This window comes from Bombus impatiens, unplaced genomic scaffold (genome assembly GCF_000188095.3).
Source record: "Bombus impatiens unplaced genomic scaffold, BIMP_2.2 scf_0406, whole genome shotgun sequence".
Lineage (NCBI taxonomy): Eukaryota > Metazoa > Arthropoda > Insecta > Hymenoptera > Apidae > Bombus > Bombus impatiens.
This window is the reverse complement of record NT_176825.1, coordinates 197,124-221,138: the sequence shown is the minus strand read 5'-3', so window position 1 is coordinate 221,138 and position 24,015 is coordinate 197,124. Positions and strand designations below refer to the sequence as shown.

Genomic DNA, 24,015 nt, shown 5'->3' with positions numbered 1-24,015 from the left:
TTATGCAAATTTTTTCATAGTCATTTCCAAACGCACTCGGCATGGAGCTGAAATTATTCGACGGCCTATATCTATTGTAACTGTCTAATTGCATTTGCATTACTCCTTATCATTTCTTGGATGTCGAAACTGTATTTTGATAGGCAGAGTTTGAACACGAATGTAGAAAACATTGTTACAAGAAAGTAATTTAATTTTATTCTGATTTTAAGCGCTAGACAATATATGATGCAACATTAATAATAGTAATAAATTATTTCTAAATTAATAATACTATTTACAAGCATACATAAAACCTTACCTTTTATTTTATACTAAATAATGTTATATATTATTCATTAATAATAATATTTTATAGACGAGTTTGGCCTTTGTGTTATTATAAACGATAAGAATTATTTATTTCATTATAAAATATTATATACACGTTTTAAAACAAAGGAAGTAAAGTTTCATATATATTTTAGGGTGCGGTGGAGGGGGAATAATGAATAATATATATCTAATAGTGGGAGATCAGAATGTTTAGCCTCAAATAGGAATTATGGAACTACACTTTGTACAGGACGACGGTGGCTATGTGGTTACTGTAGCTGACTGCAAACACATAGGTTGGCGAATCCGTACGTGCCCTCCTGCATTTTGACTTAAGTGTGTTCAGGATCAGAAGTGAAATGTGATGTGTGTGAGAATCCGTACTTGGACGACGCAGCTTTTCTCTTCTCTATGTCTTAGGTCTCTCTAGGACATTACTCTCCCGAGATGTGAAAAATAAAAATAAAATAGAAAGAAATAAAAAAAAAATAAAAATAAAAAAAGCCTACCTATGAAAACAACATAGAAAAAATGTGAAAAATAAAAAAAAGCAACCTAAGAAAGAAAAAAGAAAAAGAAAAGAGGAAAAAAAAACTCTCTTCCTCATATTCGTAATACTTGTAACACAGCAACATTGATACTAACCCCGAACAACGAAACGAAGGTCACCTGTCATCGAAGTGATTGTGAAGAAGAATAAGTTTGTGTGAATATCCGTACTGCCATTGCCTTAGTGTAGTAGTCGAGCTACAGATTCCAGGTTTAGGCCCCGTAGTCCATATTTTTTGATAATTCCTACAATAATATTTTCTAATTAGACTTACAGATTTTTATGCAAATTTATCTGCGAGAATATATTTAAAAAAGTAAAATCCCGGTAAAAGACAAAAGGGTCGACAATTGCATTACCTATTAAGTATTATAGAAAAATATTAAAGGAAGCATACATATTTCGTCGTATTACGTGCAAATTTTCCACAAATGCGTAAAAAACCGCAATCTATTTACATAATAAAATAAATAATTCTTATGTGTCATAAGTCAAATTTTCTTTACCATTCCCTCCAGAACTTCTTGTCTCCTCAGAATATTGCCTAACGTTGTGTCTAAAGATGTAATCGCATCTCAACAGAGATAAAAATTTGTCAAAAGAGGAAACTAATTACCCTGCTAATGAGACGTCGAACGACGTCGTAGACCAAGAAAACGAGATCGATGCTTGAGGAGTGGAATCCGGAAAGATGGAAGAAAAACGTTGGTAAAGAGCCATTTACTCGCAACTGCGACGTTTCATTCACAAAGCTCGTAAGCGACTCAAAAGTTCCAGGATCTGGCTTTTTCCTCATCGCAAACGATTCGGCGATAAAAACAAAACACGAGTTACAGAATCCTGAGACGTTTGAAGATTATAGACCTTTTGCTTTTGTTTCTTTCGGTCGTTTAAAAGTATGTATGATGTCTGTAATCTTTGGGGAAATGAGTTTATTAGTCATGGTTCAAGTTATCTGGAGTGGGTTGATAGTTCTGGAAAGATCTTTTGTCCTTTATGATAAGAAAATTTGTTATTTAGAACGAAGTTTCAGTCAAAGGATAGTATCTAATTTTATAACTTAATAAGCGATACTTGTTGAGTTTTATGAGCTAAATGCGAATCTACGAACCTGTTTTTTTCAGTACCCACAGTTGTCGAAAAAGTCAAGATTGAAAACAATTACAAATTTTCGATATTGATGTTCTGTGTTACAGGATACAAAATCGTTTTCCATTGATGAATTTTTATTTAAGATATAAGAGAATCGTGGAAAATATATGTCGGATAAAAGAAATATTACTTGAACTATCCTTATCAAGACGAGCAAATTTATAAACATTACCCTTACATGTCAAGGATAAATCTACAAAATAAATCGAAATAAAAATAATATATTGGAATATATTTTATATTTTTTTGTATCAATATAGATATAGAACAAAATTTAAAGATTGTGAAAGAGATAAGAGGATGGAAAGTCGTCGTGTCTTTGGATAGAAATGTTTGACTGACAAGAGAGGAAAGTTAAATAGTTGTTGAGTAAACAGTACAGAACGACGAAACGCATTTCCATCGATCACATAATCATATCACAATGTAATGGTGTATTGTTTAGCATTAATTAACTCGCAGCGAAATCGAGATTAGATGTACGATAACAAGGGAAGCCAGCTGGCTTGATAATAATAATTGATTCAATAACCACATCGAAGTTGAATCAAGGCGACCTGCTTAGAATCGACCATGCATATATATGTTGCGTTGTATATATCGTATTACGCAAAGAAAAGTTGCGTTACGTAACATTTTCAACGTAATTTCCTATTTATTCCTATTATTTCTACAATTTGTTTCATATTTGATTTTATGAACATGGCGTATTTTAACCTTCGAATGACGGAGGCTGTCTGAATTCTGATACACGCAGACATTTCTAGGATTCACTACTTTTTGAGCTACATACTCGTCTATAAAGGCTAGTTTTTAAAATGATTTCAATAAATGACATATTTTTTAATATGTTGTCGGAATGATGATTCCAAACAACTTTTTCCTTACACATAATCCGCGAGATATTCGTAAAAAACTGTTATCACCACTACAGTAAATTCTACCTATCATTGTGTGTTCGTGACAACGTACGTGTTAGTATTGTTTGTCGATTGCCTAGAGGCGCGGTTGTTTATGTACGGACATGATTATATTATATACAGTGTATTATATGCTGTGCTTCAGTTTGTAAACACAGAGAGGTGACAAAGAAATATAGCTTCTTTTTAGGCGACACAATGTTTGCCTACCACTACAAGGCATGCAACTTGATGGCGTAAGCTGAGCATCGATTGTCAATCTTTCGGTTACTACGTTGAATTACTGTCGGTCGTTCGGCAGACGTCGATGGACATTGCGTATATTATAAACGAAAGATAAGAGTTAAGTTTGGGTTAGGTTATTGCATCTGGCCGTCTCTAGGCACGTACACTGTCACGGACGTGCAACTATAGGCACAATTCACTGTAATTATCGATATTTTATTGCGAATATCTTGGAAATTAAAACCGTCCGCGGATTCTATGCAAGGGAAAGGTTATTCGGATGATTCTGACCACCGACAACATGTTCCAAAACTATTGAATTATTAGAATATAAAAATTCTTCCGCAAAAGATTGATATTGTAAAAATGAAATTTGATATCTGATGAAAAAAGCATTTTATTAGAAAAGAAATTGACCGATACTTTTTCTAGCCACTGTAAAGGAGGGTCGATATTATTGCCAATTTTTAAGATTTTCAACATTGTATCGACAATATATTGAAACTACAGCGAGATTGACACATACAAAAGTCCATTTATAATGGCACAAAAAAGTATCCTTTTTTACGTACGACACCGCCAAGAACTTTAAATATTGGTAGTAATACCGATTTTTTGAATGTTTTTTACACGATAGATACAATAGTGTACAAATACAAGAAAGGTGAACGAATTCAAGAAAAGCAAGAACGACAAAATGCCTATCTCCCTTTCCTTCTTATCTCGTGTTTTCAATCTCAGACGCGTGCTGGAACGTCAGCTGGAACATCTCGTAAGCCAACTTCTCTCTTTCTCTCTTTACGCCTCTCTTCGGACAAATTGGAAACGTAGCAATCGAAAGTGAACCTTGACACCTTTTACAACCCCACCTATCCTCTCTCTGTCCCTGTCTCCCCCCTCCACGTTGCCTAGGTAGCTTGTGCTAGTCGTTTTTCGAGAGGCGACACACTCGACACCGGGATACATGTGTTGTTCTCCTCGGTCGACCGCATCAGCCAGCAGGGAAGTTTCTTAAAATAGAGTCTAGTGCCGAGCCGGAGGTTGCTATATGCATGCGAACATATCCCGTTCCGGACGATGATACAAACACACAGTGTCGAGCCACTCGAGGTTGGTCGAAGGGTTGGAAAAGGGTTGAAAAAGAGGGAGGCGCACGGCTGAATGTGCCCGCTCATGCACACCAGCCACGCGAATTCCGCTGAACATCCCTCGCGTTTAAGTGTGACAATCGTTCTTTTCTCTCAGGGTCGAGCTACTTTCCTCTTTGCTTGTCCTTTTCATTCTTCCTCTTTTTTTCGGTCCCTCTTTTTCGCCGTTTTTCCCTTGTTTTTTGTTGTTATCATCGTTATCAGAGATGATCGAACGAAGATGGATTGAGTTTACGACCTGAACGTGATTTCTTTTGCTATTTTTAAATTCATTTATACGAACATTTCTATACGCAAATGGAAGATTTAATCATCGGGCGTGAGAGAGTTTCGGGAAGTAGTTTAACGTTGCACTACTTCAAAAGACAGGAATATTGTTTTCCGAAGAAGCGCAAGGAAAACTAACGATCGAAAGAAAAGTGTCTGATTTAAGTTTGACTGAATAACATATTTAGACCGTACAAACTTTCAATGAACTTTGACTTTTTCATATTTATATATATTCTATCATTAGATTTGTTACTTGAAATAACAGAAATAATTTCCCCTAGTGAATTGTACGTACCACTTCTATTTCTTAACTATTTCTTTTTCCCCTGTGCTATTTCTATTTTGCTCCATCTTTCCTTATCTTCGAACTCGTTCTGCACCTATCCGTATTAGCAAAGTCTTTGTAAATATATATATCTGTTCCAAATACGTCAAATAATTTAAGTCGTTTCCATATCCAATTATGGAATTGCTTCTTTAGAATTTTTACGCTGTTGCTATCAAATTACCATACGAGCTAGAAATATATTTGCAGAGTAAAAATTATCGTTAGTTCTTTCTCAGAATCTATACACGGTTCATAAATGTTTCTGACGCATTTTGTAACCTCATTATGCAACTAATATTACTTTGTTCCCAGTCAGCACGTAGCAGAATATTCTTAAGATATTACTTCTGTAAATATGCCACATACTTTCGAGATTTGTTCACGTAGCTACACTCAGCGGAAAAAGCATACGAAAGCGAAGTTGTGCAGGTTCAGCTAGATGTCAAGCAGTAGCAAGTGTCAAGTATTAGAATCTCCTGAAACTAAGGGACGAAAGCTATTTATCCTATTTTTAGAATTACAACTAAAAATAGAAGACTTCAAAAGTGTCAATTTCCTTTTTTCCTAACGTGTCTTTCAACTTTCAACTTTCTTCGTCTAATACTCGTTATTAAACCTCAATTAATAAATCCTCGTTAGATCATCGATGGATTATAACGATTTGGACGAAATTATTTAATCTTACAATATTTTCGTTTAATTTGTATTTTGTGTTTCATATAACAAGTTTTAGAAAGTATCAGCATGAAAATTCTATTTTGCATTTTACATTGATATCTTAATTAAATAATCGCTTCAATTACACAGTCATATCAACATATGCAAAGAAGCTTAAAATGACACAGTTCTTATCAGTCACCCGTGTTCCAACCAGCTTTCCAATTCAGTCTTTTCGCTGCATCTCGGCCGTCGTCAAGGGTTAAACATCAAACACCTCCAAAAAACTCCCAACGCAAGCACTTAAAGTACCCGCACTCCTTCCACCAACTACAACTCCCACTTAATACCCACGCTTACCAGCCATAATTCACTCATAAAAAGACCACAACCCCTTTAATCGTCTCCTACTCGTGTTTCTCATCTGCTCACCCTCAGGTAATCCCTTTCAATCTCCTCTTGACACACGCCCTCTGACCCATCTACGCACCGTGATCCTAAGTTCTATCCTAAGTTCCTAGTAAAAATCCTAAATTCATGGTGCAAGTGATAGCAGGCTGATTTTCTGGTTGAAAAAATAAGATAAAAATAGGGGAAAAATCATGAATAACAAAATTGCATTGGAGGACTTATTTTCGAGAAAATCGAGTTTGAAAACTTGTCATGTATACCCAAGTAAATTTGCCTAATTCGCAACTAGACAAGAGTAAATAATTAATATGAGGCTATTCTACGTGCGAGACTAAGTCGAGAAAGCGTCGAATAGAATTTCTTTTAAGATCTCGTTTTTAGAGAGAATACGAGTTTGCATAAAAATCCGCAGCCCAGTAATAAGTGCTTCTTGGAATATGAAAAATTCTTTCGTTGGTTAAACCGGCGATAAAATCGAAGTATAAAAATTCGAAGGTCGCGGCAGGTTTAAGGTTGACTCTCGTCCGCGTTTCTCTGTAGTCCAAATTATTATGCACGTATATGTATAACTTTTCCTCTTTTTTTATCAAGAGCAACTGAGCAAGGTGAGACATCCACTCGTTGATATTTTTCCTGGCCAACGCTTATTGTTCGTGGCCCCGTATCGACGTTCTTGTTAATTGGGGGTAGGATAATTAGCGTTCGATTAGGCAGGGTCGCTTGGCTGGCTTGAATCAAATAAGAGTGATTACAATGACTCGTGAACGGGTTGGTCGTGTAACACGAATCTCTGTTCGACCATGGAAACTAGGTCGTTGGGTTGCGTTGGACAGATTTCTCGTTTCAGTAGGGACCACTGCGTTTCGTTTGTTTTCCTCGTCGATCATGATGCTATAGTGACGGGGGTTGATATGGCGAAGCATCTGTGACGAGATATCGTTTGGCGGATTGTGCATGGCAGGTGTCATGAGAGAATCATTGAACAACACGCTTGTTTGGAATTATTATATTTTGCAAGTTTATTTTGCGAAAGAAACGTATTTGCGAAATTGTAGGTGTTTAAGGAAGTTAGTGGATTTCGCAAGCTTTTACGGAGGCTTGTGTAAATATTTTATAATCAAAATTTCGTTTGATTATGTGAACGAGAATTGTCGTTAATGGTAATTTTTTAGTTCGATTTCGAGTTTAAAAAACTTATAATTGCTTGAAGAAAAATGCTTTGCTCCAGTTTATTCTTTGTTTCTACGTTTGACCGCACATTTGCAAAGTTTCTGACCTCTACGAATTTTTTATGTCCATGTGATTACATTGTATTTATTAATAATCGTGTATAGTGGGATTGCAAACAACTTGTTCAATAATTAAAACAACCCTCTTGTATAACTTTCTTAGAGTAGTTCGGACAAGAAATGACATAGTCTCTGTACCTCTCTATCAACTATAAGTATCTTTTTGTTACACTTCAAAGCCAATTGTTAACGAATAACGCAGTATCACTTTAGATGAAATATAGAAAAACGCTTATCTTTCTTTAAAAGCGATTTAATTAAATAGATGGTGTTGTGTCCGAATGTTAATGCGAGTAACTGTAATGTCGAGAGGTGGATCGCGATGGAAACGCGGCTTTTCCGCGGAATGCTCGCGGCGACGGAACGATCATCTGCGCGGCGCGCGGTTCAATAAATGCGCGAGGCCATATTCATCTCACGACGCGCGGAGCCAATAGAATTAATTTGCGAATTTATCCGCGACGCGAGGTTTCCTCGCATTCAATGAAAGTGAAATTAAGTCCGGTTCATCGGGCGGCTAGCGAGTCTTGTTAAATGGCGCGCGCGACATTGTGCAACAGCGCGCTCGCGCCGAGATGTCATCTTCTTTTTTTCCAGCAAACAATGCAGGTTAAATTCGATTGTCGCGGAACTGCTGCTTGAAAAGCAAAGAGGATTTATGTGACAGAGGTATAATGCGGTGTAGGTGGTATTTCTCAGAGTTCCTATTTTATCATTGTACATAGAAATTGTTGTGTCGCGAAGCCTCACACGAGTAGCTCGGTATACGCGATTTTTAAAATAACAAAAAGGAAACAGTTGACTGATATGATTATCAGCGATGAGCTGAAATACAGCTCACAAGCAGCTTCGAATATTGACCGACTAGATTCGAATTTGTCAAAAACATGTGGAAAAAGGAAGCTGTACCCCTCCGTGTAAATTTTATTTTAAAATCACTCGCCCATATTTTTTCGGTATAAATGACATTCTTATATTGTACAAGATTATATTGTCGAAGACTTTTGACGATGACTGTAACTCGTCTTCCTCGGTTAGTAGGCTAAAAAATTCTTAAAACGGGATGCGAACTCAGTTTCTTTTCTCTCTCTCTCTCTTTCTCTCTCTCTCTTTCTTTCTCCCTCTTTCTCTCTCTCTCTCTGCCAAACGAGATTCGAAGCAATATCAGTCAAGGTTTCCTTCTTCCTCGTTCACGCCGTAAAAATCCTCGATAAATTAGCTGGACGTGCTCAAAATGGATCTTGCGCAAGTCATATACATACAAAAGAATATACACTCAGTCACAACAGTTTAGATACACCCATTGAATTTTGTGTACGTGTTATACCAAAAAGCTAAAAATGCACTTTTTCACAAAATTATTTATATCTGCGTATGGAGACAATTATTATTGATATATTTAAAAAAGAGGTAGAAAAGAGTTAGAACGTTTAACTTGCAAAAAATCTTGCAATACAATTACGTTAGAAATTACAAAACTTATAATTTTTTCAACGTTATTTTTATGATTTCATATAGATGCAACAAATGTATCTAATTTTTGTATCATTTCGTTTTATATTTTTCTTACTCCTTTTTCCTTAACAAAGGCGAAACTAAATAATGTGTGATAAATTTTGACAATATGACTCTTTTATGGCTATCTATGTATTAATATATACATAACGTGTATTTATATTTTACTATAAAATTATACAACACATAATCCTCCGACACAAACAGGGACTGATATAAATTTTGCGCAAATTCGACATAATCCTGCCAGATACTAATATAGTATCAAGCTTATTTTTCTGATTTCATATAGACATAACAGCTGTATGTAATTTTTGTAACACTGTATTTTATATTTTTTCTACTTTTTTCTCTTAATAATGGTAAAGGCGAATTAATTACTCTACATTTTAATAATGTGTGTTTTAACGTGTCAAAGAAAATTCCAGCTGTTTTTACAATAATATTTTATATTCAAGGGATGTATGTAGATTTTTATAACTGACTGTAGACGAGAAATGCACAAGATTTCAAGTAATAATTTCGTGGCGTCCCCTCCTATGCATTCGCCATAACTGCCATAAGACGTTGATGGTTGCATTTGCAAGAGGTGAACGCGTATGGCAATTTGTATTCTCGAGAGCTCGAGAGGCTGAGTCCCTTGATTTAGTGCTAATAAATATTCATTGGCGTACTTGAAACTGACCTCAGAGAATTGAACGGCATTATCGTGTGTACTCTTCGAAGATTAACCACGATTATTCGCTGCCCGCTGTGTACAGACTGCTTTATTAAACCGCTTAAACAATATTCTCGGGTAAATGGACAATTTGTTGTACGCCACGATGGTAATAGTAATAACAATAATAACGTTACTCCGGAAAAGGGATTCTTCGATCGTGTAAATTGTCGCTTAATGGAATTTGTTGGTTATGCGTTGTTATAGCAAATTGACGATCGCTATATGCTAAGCGAGAGTTGTATTCGTGATTTGGTATAATCGCGAGTTCGTTTACGAATGAACAGTTGATCGACATCGATAAATAACATTAGACATACTATAGCCTTAAATTATGCAATTTTTATTAGTATTATAAAATATGTAGTTTTTAAAGTATTTCAATAGTTATAAATTATAAAATAGTCAATTTCAAAATATTAAACGTTTAATTAAGATACTAAGATTTAATTAAGAAATCAGTATATTAAGATATCTGTAAGGTAAAATATTTAGTATTAAAATATTCATACTGTATTTAGGTATATTTATTGTATACATATATCCATTAATCGCGAATATTAACTTGAAAGACGTATATGTATCTGTAAAAAGGTTTTTTTTATTCTTCTGGTATTGAGACAACATTATATGGTGTTCTTAAATTAACGCTAACCTTACCAGGCTAACTTAACCTAACCTCAATCTAACATTATGTAAATTCTTATATTATCTGATTAATCAGTTCCTCAATTTTTGTTAATATAAGAATTTACATAAAGTTAGATGAACAAAAGAAATAATAATGAACGTACAATTTTAAATAAAATTTTGGAAATAGTCATTTGATCGGACCTGGCAAGATTAGTGTTAAATGAATCTTCCTACGAAATATTTTCCGATCTTCTATCAATAGCTAACGGGCAATTTATTGAAATTCAGGTTGAAGATTAAAATATGTGCATAGAAATTGGAGATTCGATTATAATAATTTCAACGGTCGAAGTATATATTTAAATGCAATCAAGCTTGATTCTCATTTTTCCATTCCAGTTGAAAAGTATTATTAGCTCGTCATCGATTAATTAATTACTTACGCGAAATATGCAACATAGTAATTTTAATTCTTCAATCGTTTACTATAGAAACAGAAATTTAGATGACGCCTGTTCGTAGACGTTACGTAAGAAAGGATGCAAAAATTGGAAACAGAAGATATATAAGAAGAGCGTCGCTCGTGCCAGATACTTATCTGAATTGCGATCAGACCACAGAATAGCCGCGGAAGAAATCGTTTCTTGCGAAACGAGCTGTCGATAGCAGCGACCTAAGGTCATTATGTCCGCGTTCCTTGTCATTATAAACGATAAGAATTATTTATTTTATTATAAAATAGTATATACACGTTTTTTACTATAACACAAAGGAAGTAAAGTTTCATATATATTTTATAATGAATAATATATTTTTTTTTATTTGTTTATTTAGCCCAAGATACAGTTTTAGATACATATTCACAATAAACGGTGAATTTTTGTAATGATATGTTAGGCAAAGGTACCGATACGCGGCGGTACGACGTAGCCATGCTGTATTATGTGTCGGCGCTTTATATTTTTCGTGTATAATACAATTTTTGGGTTTAAGCCGCTGGGGAGCGGAGCTTTTTTATGAATATTTTTTTATTTTTTTCTGTCCTGTAAACTTGGTCGCAAAACAGGACGCTTCGGTAGTCTGCTTTTTGGGTGCTGTGTAACTTTGGGGAGGGGTAGGTTGAGAGGAAGGTTAAAACAAAGGAAGTAAAGTTTCATATATATTTTATAATGAATAATATATATCTAATAGTGGGAGATCAGAATGTTTAGCCTCAAATAGGAATTATGGAACTACACTTTGTACAGGACGACGGTGGCTATGTGGTTACTGTAGCTGACTGCAAACACATAGGTTGGCGGTTCGAATCCGTGCCCTCCTGGATTTTGACTTAAGGTCTGTTCAGGATCAGAAGTGAAATGTGATGTGTGTGAGAATCCGTACTTGGACGACGCAGCTTCTCTTTTCTATGTCTTAGGTCTCTCTAGGACATTACTCTCCCGAGATGTGAAAAATAAAAATAAAATAGAAAGAAATAAAAAAAATAAAAATAAAAAAAGCTTACCTATGAAAACAACATAGAAAAAATGTGAAAAATAAAAAAAAGCAACCTAAGAAAGAAAAAAGAAAAAGAAAAGAGGAAAAAAAAACTCTCTTCCTCATATTCGTAATACTTGTAACACAGCAACATTGATACTAACCCCGAACAACGAAACGAAGGTCACCTGTCATCGAAGTGATTGTGAAGAAGAATAAGTTTGTGTGAATATCCGTACTGCCATTGCCTTAGTGTAGTAGTCCAGCTACAGATTCCAGGTTTAGGCCCCGTAGTCCATATTTTTTGATAATTCCTACAATAATATTTTCTAATTAGACTTACAGATTTTTATGCAAATTTATCTGCGAGAATATATTTAAAAAAGTAAAATCCCGGTAAAAGACAAAAGGGTAGACAATTGCATTACCTATTAAGTATTATAGAAAAATATTAAAGGAAGCATACATATTTCGTCGTATTACGTGCAAATTTTCCACAAATGCGTAAAAAACCGCGATCTATTTACATAATAAAATAAATAATTCTTATGTGTCATAAGTCAAATTTTCTTTATCATTCACTCCAGAACTTCTTGTCTCCTCAGAATATTGCCTAACGTTGTGTCTAAAGATGTAATCGCATCTCAACAGAGATAAAAATTTGTCAAAAGAGGAAACTAATTACCCTGCTAATGAGACGTCGAACGACGTCGTAGACCAAGAAAACGAGATCGATGCTTGAGGAGTGGAATCCGGAAAGATGGAAGAAAAACGTTGGTAAAGAGCCATTTACTCGCAACTGCGACGTTTCATTCACAAAGCTCGTAAGCGACTCAAAAGTTCCGGGATCTGGCTTTTTCCTCATCGCAAACGATTCGGCGATAAAAACAAAACACGAGTTACCTAAACACCACCTAAGGTCATTATGCCCGCGTTCCTTGTCGTTTGATCTTCCGCCTCTGATCTGCTTTCATCTGATGGATACTTTTCGTGGTCTCTGACGATTACCTTAGGAGAACCATGTCCAAAAAAGTCGTAAAAGTTCATTGGGAGAACGTTTCGATCTATAAGAACAGAGTAATTTAGTCGTCTCTTCTTTCTAGATTTATCTTCTTTAAAAATTACCAAGTGATGTTAATACACAAATGCAAAGACCATTATTTGTACATACCATCGATAGTTCTCCAAAATGTTCCAATTCCTCTAAATCTAAATCACTTACATTCAAAGATACAAAGAACAACCACTTCCCTTTCACTGAATCATAAAAACTACTAAATACTTGTCTATCGAACATTAATATCACGATCTAGATATGCATAAATAACAAACAAGTTTATCTATTAATCGTGTCAACGACCATAAGCAAACAATTGAGAAAAGATCGTCGATCGGCTGAATAGATGTATAGAAAGGGAGACAAGAATCAGTGGAGAATCTGTGGAGGGCGATAATACGCAGCGATAACCGAGCGTCCAGAATGGCAAGGACGATTTCGAGAGATGGAAAGATTAAAAAGTGGAACGATGGTCGAGGACGGTTTTGCAGACGAACCGCTACGCTGTATGTAGATGGTTTCCAAGGGTATACCACTTCCTTAACGTGCAAGTCAAACACGTGAGATACGTGTGTATCGATCACAATTGAGATGCTTGCGTTGCTCCTTCATCGACGAATTTGTTGATCGTTTGGAAAGAGAAAGCGTGCTGAGATTTCAGAGAGTCACTGCGATTCGTGTATTAGGATATAATTTTGCGATCTTGTTCGTTGTGAAAATCATTTCTTTGAAGATTAATGGGATTAATAATAAGAAGCTGTGTTGTGTGTTTGGTTTGAGATTTCAAGATTTTGGTAATTAGTTTTGTTAGGGTAATTCTTAGAGATTATTGTCTGATTTTTGGCGCGAAGAACGTATAAGAGCGTTAGAAATCAAATCGACTAAATTTTTTACGAGATTCTCAGTCTCGTTACGGGAGCTTTGTCACACAATCGAATCCCAATAAATTGAATTTGCTGTCAAAATCAAATATAAAGACACATTTGCTAATATGGACGCGATTGCTCGATAGCGTAGTAAAATTTAAAAATGTCTTGTTATAAAGAGTGAAAAAAGCATTATTTATTATATGTTTTTACCATAGGTATTCATTTGTTTTATTTTTTCTTTTCTTGCTTTTAGTATTTTTTTTTTTATGCTAGTGACTCTTATTGTAACTTTGATAATAATGAAGTTGTGAGGACAAGAAAATAAGATTTTTTATATCTCGTTGATGGTGTTTTTGTGAAAGAAAAGAGCCACCATAAAAGGTAACAAGCTTTTTTATGGAGAAGATGCATGGTGTGCGAATATTTGAATTTATAAATATTCTTTCAATGCAAGAAATTTAATTCATATACTAAATTTTCAATGTCTTTCTGTTATACTAATTTATTATATTAGAGACTTAGATATAGAGACTTTATTATATTAGAGACTGCAAGTTATGCATTTTCTTTAAAAGGATAAAAATATTGCAAATTTTCATTACAAACTTCTAAGTTTTACTTAATGACTAACATAAACCACACCCACAATTTTATTATTAAAGTGTAGCGCATACGAAATAATTGAACCTTTTCGTAAGTGAAAAAGAACGCAGATCGTAAAAATCAATATTTGAAATATTTTAAACACTTCCTGATGATAAACGTGCGTTATCTGTTTTCACCTTTCTAACTACCTGCCCTTAGGGTATTTCGTATACCTGCTAAGGAAAACCTTCAATACACTCTCCGAACCAATCCCAAATTATGAAAGCAGGCATGTAAATATTGAAACCACACCTGTATACAATCCTGGGGTTCCATACCAAAACAATAACTGAAGGACTCTCAGTCTTGTTTTTCTTCTCGTGCAATACAGTTCGTCGTGTCTTATACGCTTTATTTTCGTTTACGTGCAGTGTAGTTTTCATAAATTTTACGTTATTCACTCATACGACAAGCATTTTCAATTTATTTAACACAAGGTTTGTATTGTCTATTTTGAATTTTTCAATACATTTCTTCGTACTAAATATTCCTTCTGATTCGTAAAATAATTTCTTCTATTGCATTATAATTTAATACTCTTCGTACTTCGCTCGATTTTTTTATATTTCTTCAGACTAAATATTCCTCCTGATTTATAAAACTACTTCCTCTGGTCTATTGCATCGTACTTTTATATTGTTGCTTTTCTTGTACATTTGTATACATTTGTACGTTTACCTTGACATATGTTTATATTTTTATATATTTTGCAGTTTTAATCATTCGTCAAAATTCTAAATATAAAAACCTACATTGTAATAGCTTCACTTCTCATATGTATATTTTTCAATTTTCTTATTTATATATTTTTAGTTTCGAATACCAATTCCGATCACATCCATAAATATATTCGTCGCGCGTTAAGCTCGGCAGAGATACGAAATAAAAAAAATGATAGAATGAGATTTTTCTCTTTGAAGATTCATTCTCAAGAAAATATCCGAGTGTGTTTACTTCAGAACTGGCCTGGTACATACGTACGATCAAGTTTCGAATTTTTTTCGGACACAAAACGCTTTATGAGAACATTCTATTCTTCATTTTCGACCTATTTTCGCACGTAGCATAAGCTCCTATCGATATTTACTCCTGTCCAATCGAAAATTAGAATCCAAGTACATCTTTGATAATTTTCCAAATTCGATCTTTTCAGAAACAAAGCGTCATATGAATATATTCCATACTTTCTTCTATTTCTCTTTCTATTTTCTCATAAACCAATTGTTATGCGTGTTCCCATAAATACGTAAGAATAGTTTTACCAGTAAATCTCCGAACGTTTATAATTTTTTAATAAAGCATTTTCGAGCGTCAGTCTAAGTATACGTATAAACTTTTTTCATCTACTTGATGCCATTAAAATATAGTATAGTAAAAATAAGAAGTTGAGAGTATCAGAACAATGTTGAACGAGAAATTAAACGTTGTTTTTCAGGGAGGGCGAGAGTGGCGGCGGTGGCGGCCGTTCTGTGACCAGCGCTGGTGGGGGTGGAGGAGGAGGTGGAGGTCGACGGGCACCGAGTCTACGGCTGGTGAACGGAAGAGCGACTACGGGGGTTAGTTTGCACACCAGCAGCACAGAATCCGTTCGTTCACCCCATCACCACCTCGGCCAGCAGCAGGGGGGCAACAATAACAATAACAACAACAACCATAATAATAATAACAACAACAACAATAACTGCCACGCCGGTAATAACCCCGCCGCGAACAATCATCCACGGCTTAACAAAGATGACAGCATCAAGATCAGCATCGAGAACACGAACACTTGCACGGACAGCCTCGTCACTGCTCTAGACGACGAGACATTGCTCATCACGGATTTCGTAGCCGACCAAGGTAAGTCATTTTTACTTTTTATTATCAATATTCTTTTTAACGAATCATCGTTTCATTGTCTTTCCGATTTCGTACAACTTTTATATTACTTCGTGAAGAATTGCATTATATCCAATATTTTTTTATGGCTTTCATTAGATATGTTCTTTAGTTATCATGGTGCATCGCGCAAGTATAATCTTGAATCGGTAGAATAAATCGAAGGCTTTTTTCTACTTTGATGATTTTAACGAAGAATGAAATAAATTCATATGTTATTTTTCCCCACTGTATATTAAAAATTTTTCATGCAACGTTCTCAAAGCTCTTCTCGTGTTTGTTTATCGAAGATTTGGAACCGCGTGGTGATTTATTTCAGCTGTATAAATATTAGGTATAGAAAATGTATACGCTGTGCAAATGTTGTTTAATCTTTACATAAACGGAGAATGCCTGAATTTTTCGATAATGTTATAAATTCTGAGATTGCAGATATTTAAGAAATTGTAAATATATGAGCAAGTCGATATAATTGGTTGAGGGATTATAATTTAAAGAGGATTTAGAGCGAAATAAAATTCAATTCCTTGATATTGCCGAATTAATTTTGGTCACTTTGATTATCACACAATTTGGATTATAACTTATTTTTATCTTATTTTTATCTTTGTCCTTTTTTCTCGTATTTTCTTTTTTTTTTTTTCTAACGTCCTATTTTCGAGTTTAATACTGAGATATCAACTATACGAGAAATCAGTTCTTGTTACATTAAATGAACAGTTTAGAAATACCCTGATATTATTTCGCATATCGTATTTTCCATTCAGTTTTAATTAAAATCTTCCCACAATTGGAAAACCTATCGTTGATGTTATTCCGAACTCAGAATATGGACACTTCTATAATTTCAAACACACACACGCATATGAGTTTATATTTAATTCTTGAGTAATAACTTTAACTGTGGGAGGAAGCTAATGAAATTTACAATACCGATATTTTAATAAATATAGAAAAATCGTATTTTATTTTATTCTTCAGAGTTATATTACATTGAAGTATGAAGTATCTATTAAAAAAAAATCGTTCATTGAATTTTCTACGATGACGAATCAAGAATTATTATAGTTGCAATGGCTGTATTTTCTAGAAATTAGATTGGAAAGTTTGATAAAAGTTATAGTGTGTCAAGATTAGGAACGCTCGTCGTTTTGTCCAGTGGCGTTCAGTTACAGTTGAATCTTACCCCACCGGAAATTTAATTGCGCAGCTCGCGACGTATATATATGTATACTCTTCGTATTCCATACGAGATTTCCGACACGTTTTGTGGAAAATTTAGAAGCATTTTCTACAATCTGAACAGTTCTTTTATTATAGCAATAATTATTCGAAAGAGCGAATCTTCAGCTGTATATTATTGTCCATAGTTTCCTACCATTCGTATTTAACTTTATTATACGAAATAATAGTTATAAATAATCATCCTAAATATTTCTCAAGAAATCGATAATCGATGCTCCTCTTTCTCTCCTTAACGAAAATCGAGATTTCAAAATCGAGGATGTTGAAATTAAAAGAGAACAATCTTTGAAAGCCCAATTTACCTTGAGAAAAAAAGATTAAGAAGAAACAAGAGTTAAGGATGATTGCACTTATACAAAGAGCACCCACGCTCTTCCACAGACATATCAGACTCATCTAATGCAACATAGAATTAAACACATCTATCTTCACATACAAATCCAGCTACATCTTTGTGGTCGCATCGTCGAAACAGTTTAACCTTCTTTTTGCCACACCTATGAAACAGTGTTCCGTTATACTTCCAAGGTGATGACTGCGAATAAGTCAAAGGAATTAATCGAGAGGATGTTCCAATTATAGTTGTTCCAATTAAGCGCTAAAAGATGAGGTAACATTTTGAAATAAAGTGGAAAGTAACGAATAGAATTCAATTTCCATAATTCTTCATCGAACTGTAATTTTTCAAGCATGATAGCCATAAGTGATGGTTTTAAGTTCAATTCGACTATTGATCTTTTATTAAATTCATAATCACTTGATATATCCGCTACCATTACATCTAACGCATATGTTGCGTCGGCTCGATTATTTGTGACACCAACATTGGATTCTAGTTTTCGCGCCTGTGTTTCGATAAAATAATTTAGGCAAGCAAATAAAGCAGCAAACTGCGTATTGGAACGTCGTTACATAAAATAAAGACATTTCTGATCAAACAAAAGAATGCAGCTCCAGAGGTGGTTAGTTGTATATTTCAGTAGCAGCCAGTGTTTAATAATTTTATAACTATATATGCAATACGGTAATTAAGAATGAATATACGTGTATTATTTAATACGACCAGATATCTGCTTTTGTTATAAAAACAATGAAGATCAAGAATGTGGAATATTAATGATGCCATGAAACACGACGATATTTATTTGAAACATTTCATGAACCGATCATGTTCCCACCCAGTTAAGCCAATATTATTTTATTCTATTTAATTCTATTTAAAAAGAAATGTAGTATAATATAACACATACATGTATGTATCTTATATATGTATAAATTTCATTGAACAAATGATATAGTAAATAAAATAATATTTAATTAAAAAAGAGTTTAATCTATAAAAAGAATTTTTTTTAATTGTTCAATCACTTATATCGCATATATATAGCTTACAGCACATCTTTATATTTCAAAAAAGAAAAAGAAATTCATGTAATTCTGAAATACTAAGTTTTTTATCTTCAAACTGTCAACTAGAAATTATTCAAACTAGAAAAGAATGTTTTATTTGCATATAACATTTTTTAGTTGCGTAATCCCTAAATATTTAAGAAACGTTAAAAATTTGCATGCAAAATTTTTTTTTTATTTAATCTTTTTATATTTCTCATATTAAATTATCGCGATATTTATCTGAAACGAAGAAATGATAATTAAGAATGCTAAACCGACATGGGTATGCGAATGATAATTAATCAAGGAGAAAGCTCGTAGAATATTTCTGTCGAGGAAACCTCAAATGAGAAATGCGAATTCGAAGTTATTGGCACACGTGTCCGCGTGAGGAAATATGGAGCACCGTAAGAATGCTCGTTCAATAAGCCGTTTATTCGTCGACAAATGCCCGTAACGAGCCCATTATCGGTTGTTGCAATACAGAAAAGCAATCGAGCTAGCCGCACATTTAGTTGGCATGTTTACGAGCACCTGACAACCGAATGCCAACGAGAAGAAATGAAATTTCACTTTCGACAAAATTCATTTCCACCCTTAACTTACGCTTTAACTTCTTCCATTAATTCCTCTGATTATTTAATCCCTTCAGATCTTTTAATCCATCTCTTAACCCAACCCCTAGCTACAGAGATCAATTGTTTAAAGTTGGAGAAAAATATTATATATTTTGTTTGAGAAAAATTCTAAATTAAAAAAATTAAGAAATATAACGTTCGTGCATTTTGACGAAAATAGAACGATCTAATATGTTTTCTTTGAGCAAGCGATCTATATGAAGAATAAAAAAAATTGTTTCGTGGAATGTTTTACGGTAAATCAAAAAATACGACAAAAGAGACAATGTTTGAAATTTAAAATAGCGCGAAGAATTGAAAGGAAATTGAAAAGTGGGACGTAAAGAATTGGAGCAAATACAGAAGATTTTATTTTGGAATATTTTATGTTCAATAGAAAAATAAAATTGAAAAAAATCGAAATTTTCAACAATGTGAGAAATTAGGAAAGTTAACAGATATTTATAATTACGTACGTAACGATATAGACCAACAGTATGATAATCGATTAATGCAAAATTCCAAGCGCATATAAACGAGCTGTTGAATAAAAATACCAAATCGCACGAATCCTGTTTACTACAGTGGAATATTTGTTTCATAAGAAGCGATTAACGTTACTGGTTTTCACCGTGGCGTCGATTCATTAGTGAATGTTATTTCAAGCTTCAATGGAATCGCCATTAAATTACGTTGAAGTATGAATCAGTGTTTGCGATATTCAAAATAGTTTCTGTTATTCTCGAACTTGTATTTACAAAACATTACGAAAATTGTATTTTAGGCGAATTTAATTAATAAAACCAAAATGCATATAGATAGATACGACGTATCTATTTATAGAAGAAAATATTTAATTAGTAAAGAGAAGATGGAAGGAATTATCGGAGAGGAGATTAAAAACATTTCTCATTTGCTAAAATGTATAGTAAGCTTCATAAACGAGAAAGGAATGCCATTACATGGGACGAGAGTATATTAATTGCTCTTTGTTGAAATCAATTCGGTAAAATTATATGTACGCGTATAAAGGCTGATATGAAGATAATTGATGAAGTTATAGTAGGAGTCTGTAGACTAATTTTCCTTTGACCAATAAAATGTTTGGTTAAAATGGTAGAACGTTAATTAAGGTGGTTGTAGGAAGAATTGTAAATACGTGTAAAATTTCAGTTTGCCAATGTTGGAAATTTGGATATCGAATGTATAAACTTTCAAATGTTCATGTTACCGATGTTTTACACTTCCCAATTTTCGATGCTTCAAATCTTCGAATTTTATGACTTTTGAACTTCCAAAATTTTTAACTGACGAAGTTTCGAACTTACAAATTTTCAAATATTCAAGTTCTCAAATTGGGATAGTTCCGATTTTCCAAATTTTCGACCATTCGAACTTTCCAATTTTTTCGTTTTTGAACTTCCTTTTCAATTGTCAAAACTTTACAATCTTGAAAGAAGATTTTGAGAGATATTCCCAAGGAAAATGAAATCTTGAAAAGAATACTTCAATGTTCAATCTCTACATCTTTAATTATTAATTTAATAATTTCCAATCTTTATATCTTCCAATTATCAAGGCTATAAGTAAACTACAGAACATTAAAGCAGTTAATATTAACCAGAGCATTTTTTAAAGCAATTTTTTATTACCTTTCTCGTAACTTAAGAGGAGACGTTCAACACGGAGATATTCCATTATTCTTTCGAAATTAACACCAAAAATAATGGTATAAAACGTATCTCGTTGATCAAATCCAATCAACACGAAAATTAAACTAGTTAACGATAATTATAATATTCTCCTCAAATACAAGCCGAAACAAAAAAAATTACAGTAATTGGTGAAAATTGTAATGTTCTCGTCTGTTAATGCAAACACAATATTAATTTAAAACCTGCTGTTTATTCAACGAGATCGACGTTTCAATATTTTCTGAAAGCGCCAACTCCCATAATTAACGAATGTGAATTATTCACCGATATCATCTCGTTATCACACACGTATACACATGAATAATCGTACACACATAATTAAAGATTATTGAAGCTGAAGTTAATTAAATGTTACGTAGCAAAAATTGCGCGTTGGAGCGTAGTAAGAAGTGGTTTTCTTTCTCTCTCTCTCTTTTTTCCTTCCTCTCTCTCTCTTTTTCTCTCTCTTCGTCGATTCCCTCTCGGATGAGATAATTTGCTCGCTCCTCGTCTATCAGGCAAATTATCTGTCGCAAAGCTCGGTCCTACAAAGACACCGGAAAGAGAACATTTTGTCACGGTAACACTGGCTCGGTCTCGAATGTCGCGTTAAAGTCGTTCCACTTACGACGTTGATTTTCAAGCGAATGTTTTCGCTAAAATCCCTTTCTCAACGCGAAACGCCCTTCTACGCTTCGTATTGTCCATGGAAATTGCTCCTCTTCGTAATCGCTCGAAACGATTCTCAGCTGCTAGACTTTGTAATTGAACGACTAAAGCGGAGAGGTCCGAAGTTCTTCAGGATTTATTATTCTTATTAAATCAAGCATCACTTTTGGTTATTTAATACTTAATTAGTGACAATTTGTAGTTACATATACTATCGTAATTTAGCTTATAAATGTTAGTTTAGTTAAGTAAATTAAATACATTGAATCTTCATAAGTTTCAAATATCAGAACTAGGATATTGCTACCATGAGCGGTTTTATTCGAACCAAGCAAACAGGCTTAATAATTGTCATGTTAGTCGGATGACACTAATAAAAATTCAAGACAATTAAAAAATATATACAGACACAAGGTCAAGCTTGTACATAGGCACAGGCAAAAATCAAAATGACATTAGAAACGATTCTCTAATTATTGCCAGCTATGTGGTTCACAAAATGTTCTCTGAATGAAACAAATAATAACATTCCTCGAATTTAAATACAAAAGCAAACATGATAAAACGTAACGGAAAAATATGTAGCATAAATGAAATTTAGAATAATCCAACGTTACGCTACTATAGATAAGAATTTACAATCGCACAAACAACAGAACACACATTTCTTTGCTAAAACCTTTTACGAAAATCTCAAATCAAACTGTATGGCTTCCAGCTAAGTCTTTCTACCTTCTTAAACTTTAAAGTTCAATCACCCAAAGCATTTCGCATGCAACCAAACCGCTAACAACACCTACAAACCCACCAAGGCTCTTTAAAAACACCCTTGCATTCTCGACGAATCTCCCCGGGCGTGTCTAATTTCTTTCACGCGGCATACAGCCGTCTCTGAAGAATCGCACGCTCAAATTTCTCAAGCGCTCTCCATGAGAATGCGAATCCACTCTCTCGAATTCGCTTCAGGCGAATGAGATCAGGGAGAATTCTGCGTGGGTCTTGTCGTGTACGTCGCGTCATCTTGCGTTATCTTGCTTGGTTAAATTGCGACGAAAGATAGTTTTACATTTTAAAATCGCATTTAATATGTTCATTAGACGATGTATCGTAATGGCTCATGAATTGAACAGAATTTTCTGTTACGATGGAAAACTTTTTATGCGCTCATAGTACGTGTCACGTGAAATATCTTGAAATTTCATTAATATTATAACGAGACACGATTATTATTAGGTCATCCAAAAAGTTTCTTTCGTTTTATAAGGAAATAATGGATACACAATATTTCCCGTTTTATATTATTTTATCGAATTACGTTTCCATTGATCCATTTTGTTCTATCAAACTAAAGATTACAACGTTCGACAGATTAGGTTTCATGTTTGTGTAAAAATGCGTTGTTGTAAAAGACATGCCTGTAAAAGAAAGACACTTTCCCGACAACCTAATATAATTCATTCGGTTAATAAGACGCTTTTTAGAGATTTTTGAAATTGCTGACGAGAGTCGAAAATGAGAGTTGATGTACGACATCCTCGTGGAATTTGGCGCTACCTTTTTTCAAATTTGCTGTTCCTAACTAGAAAGTATGGCTTACTTTCTATATATTTGAATCGCCAGAAGTCGATTAGGTTCTAGCATATTCTTCATTTTCCAGCCTGCGCGAGACGCCCGGTTAAGTTGTGATCATACAGAGAGCGACAAGCAACGAATTTGCCACAAACTATGCCATCGCTTGTTTTTGCCGCTCACCGCTTTATATGGTCGCGGTCGTACATGGATTTCTACAATTAGAACCTTTGTCCTAATGTGAAAGATATCCCTCGTTTTCGGCTTCAGCGATCTAAAATAGCCCCGGAAAAGACAGAAAGGTTTAGACAGAAAGTGTTGCAGTCCGGATTATTATCCTTTATACCAAATATACTTTATATCAAATATACTTTATACCAAATTTGTGAGCAACCATACAAAACCTACGAGATGCGTATATATAGGTATCTCGCGTGATATAAACACGGGACGAGACAAATGGAATTATCATTGGCGATTAGTGGAAGGGAGGCTTGGTTCTCGTGACGTTCTAGCCGCCTCCAGTGTCAAGGTTGACGGGAGATTGTCGCGCGGAGGATTTGCATGCGTTCCTCGTCGAATGCCATGGAAAAGAATCGAACGCCGCGTCGTCGTTTGGTTCCACAATAAAACCGGTCAGTCTCAGCGTTCTCTCTCTCTGCCTCTCTCTCTGTTCCACTGCATCGCTTTTGCTTTTCTCTTCTTCTCCACTTGGGTTCCGTTCGTTCTGGCCGTGGTGCTGGGTGGGTTGGTCGGGTTGGCTGGCTTTC

At 34.3% G+C, this 24,015-nt stretch overlaps 1 protein-coding gene and 1 long non-coding RNA gene across 10 annotated transcripts in view; both read left to right on the top strand.

Annotated features, from left to right (window-relative positions):
- The window catches only part of LOC100749002 (potassium/sodium hyperpolarization-activated cyclic nucleotide-gated channel 3), a 213,576-nt gene that overhangs the window by 97,116 nt on the left and 92,445 nt on the right, over positions 1 to 24,015 (top strand). For all 9 annotated transcript variants that reach the window (XM_033321198.1, XM_024368234.2, XM_033321196.1 and 6 more), the window contains one exon: positions 15,614 to 16,020. In XM_033321198.1, coding sequence (XP_033177089.1) covers positions 15,614 to 16,020 — 407 coding nt within the window. The remainder of the gene's footprint in view (positions 1 to 15,613; positions 16,021 to 24,015) is intronic.
- Positions 507 to 11,658, top strand: LOC117151750. The gene is made up of 2 exons (XR_004461857.1): positions 507 to 611; positions 11,425 to 11,658. It is a non-coding gene; the product is annotated as an uncharacterized LOC117151750 (long non-coding RNA).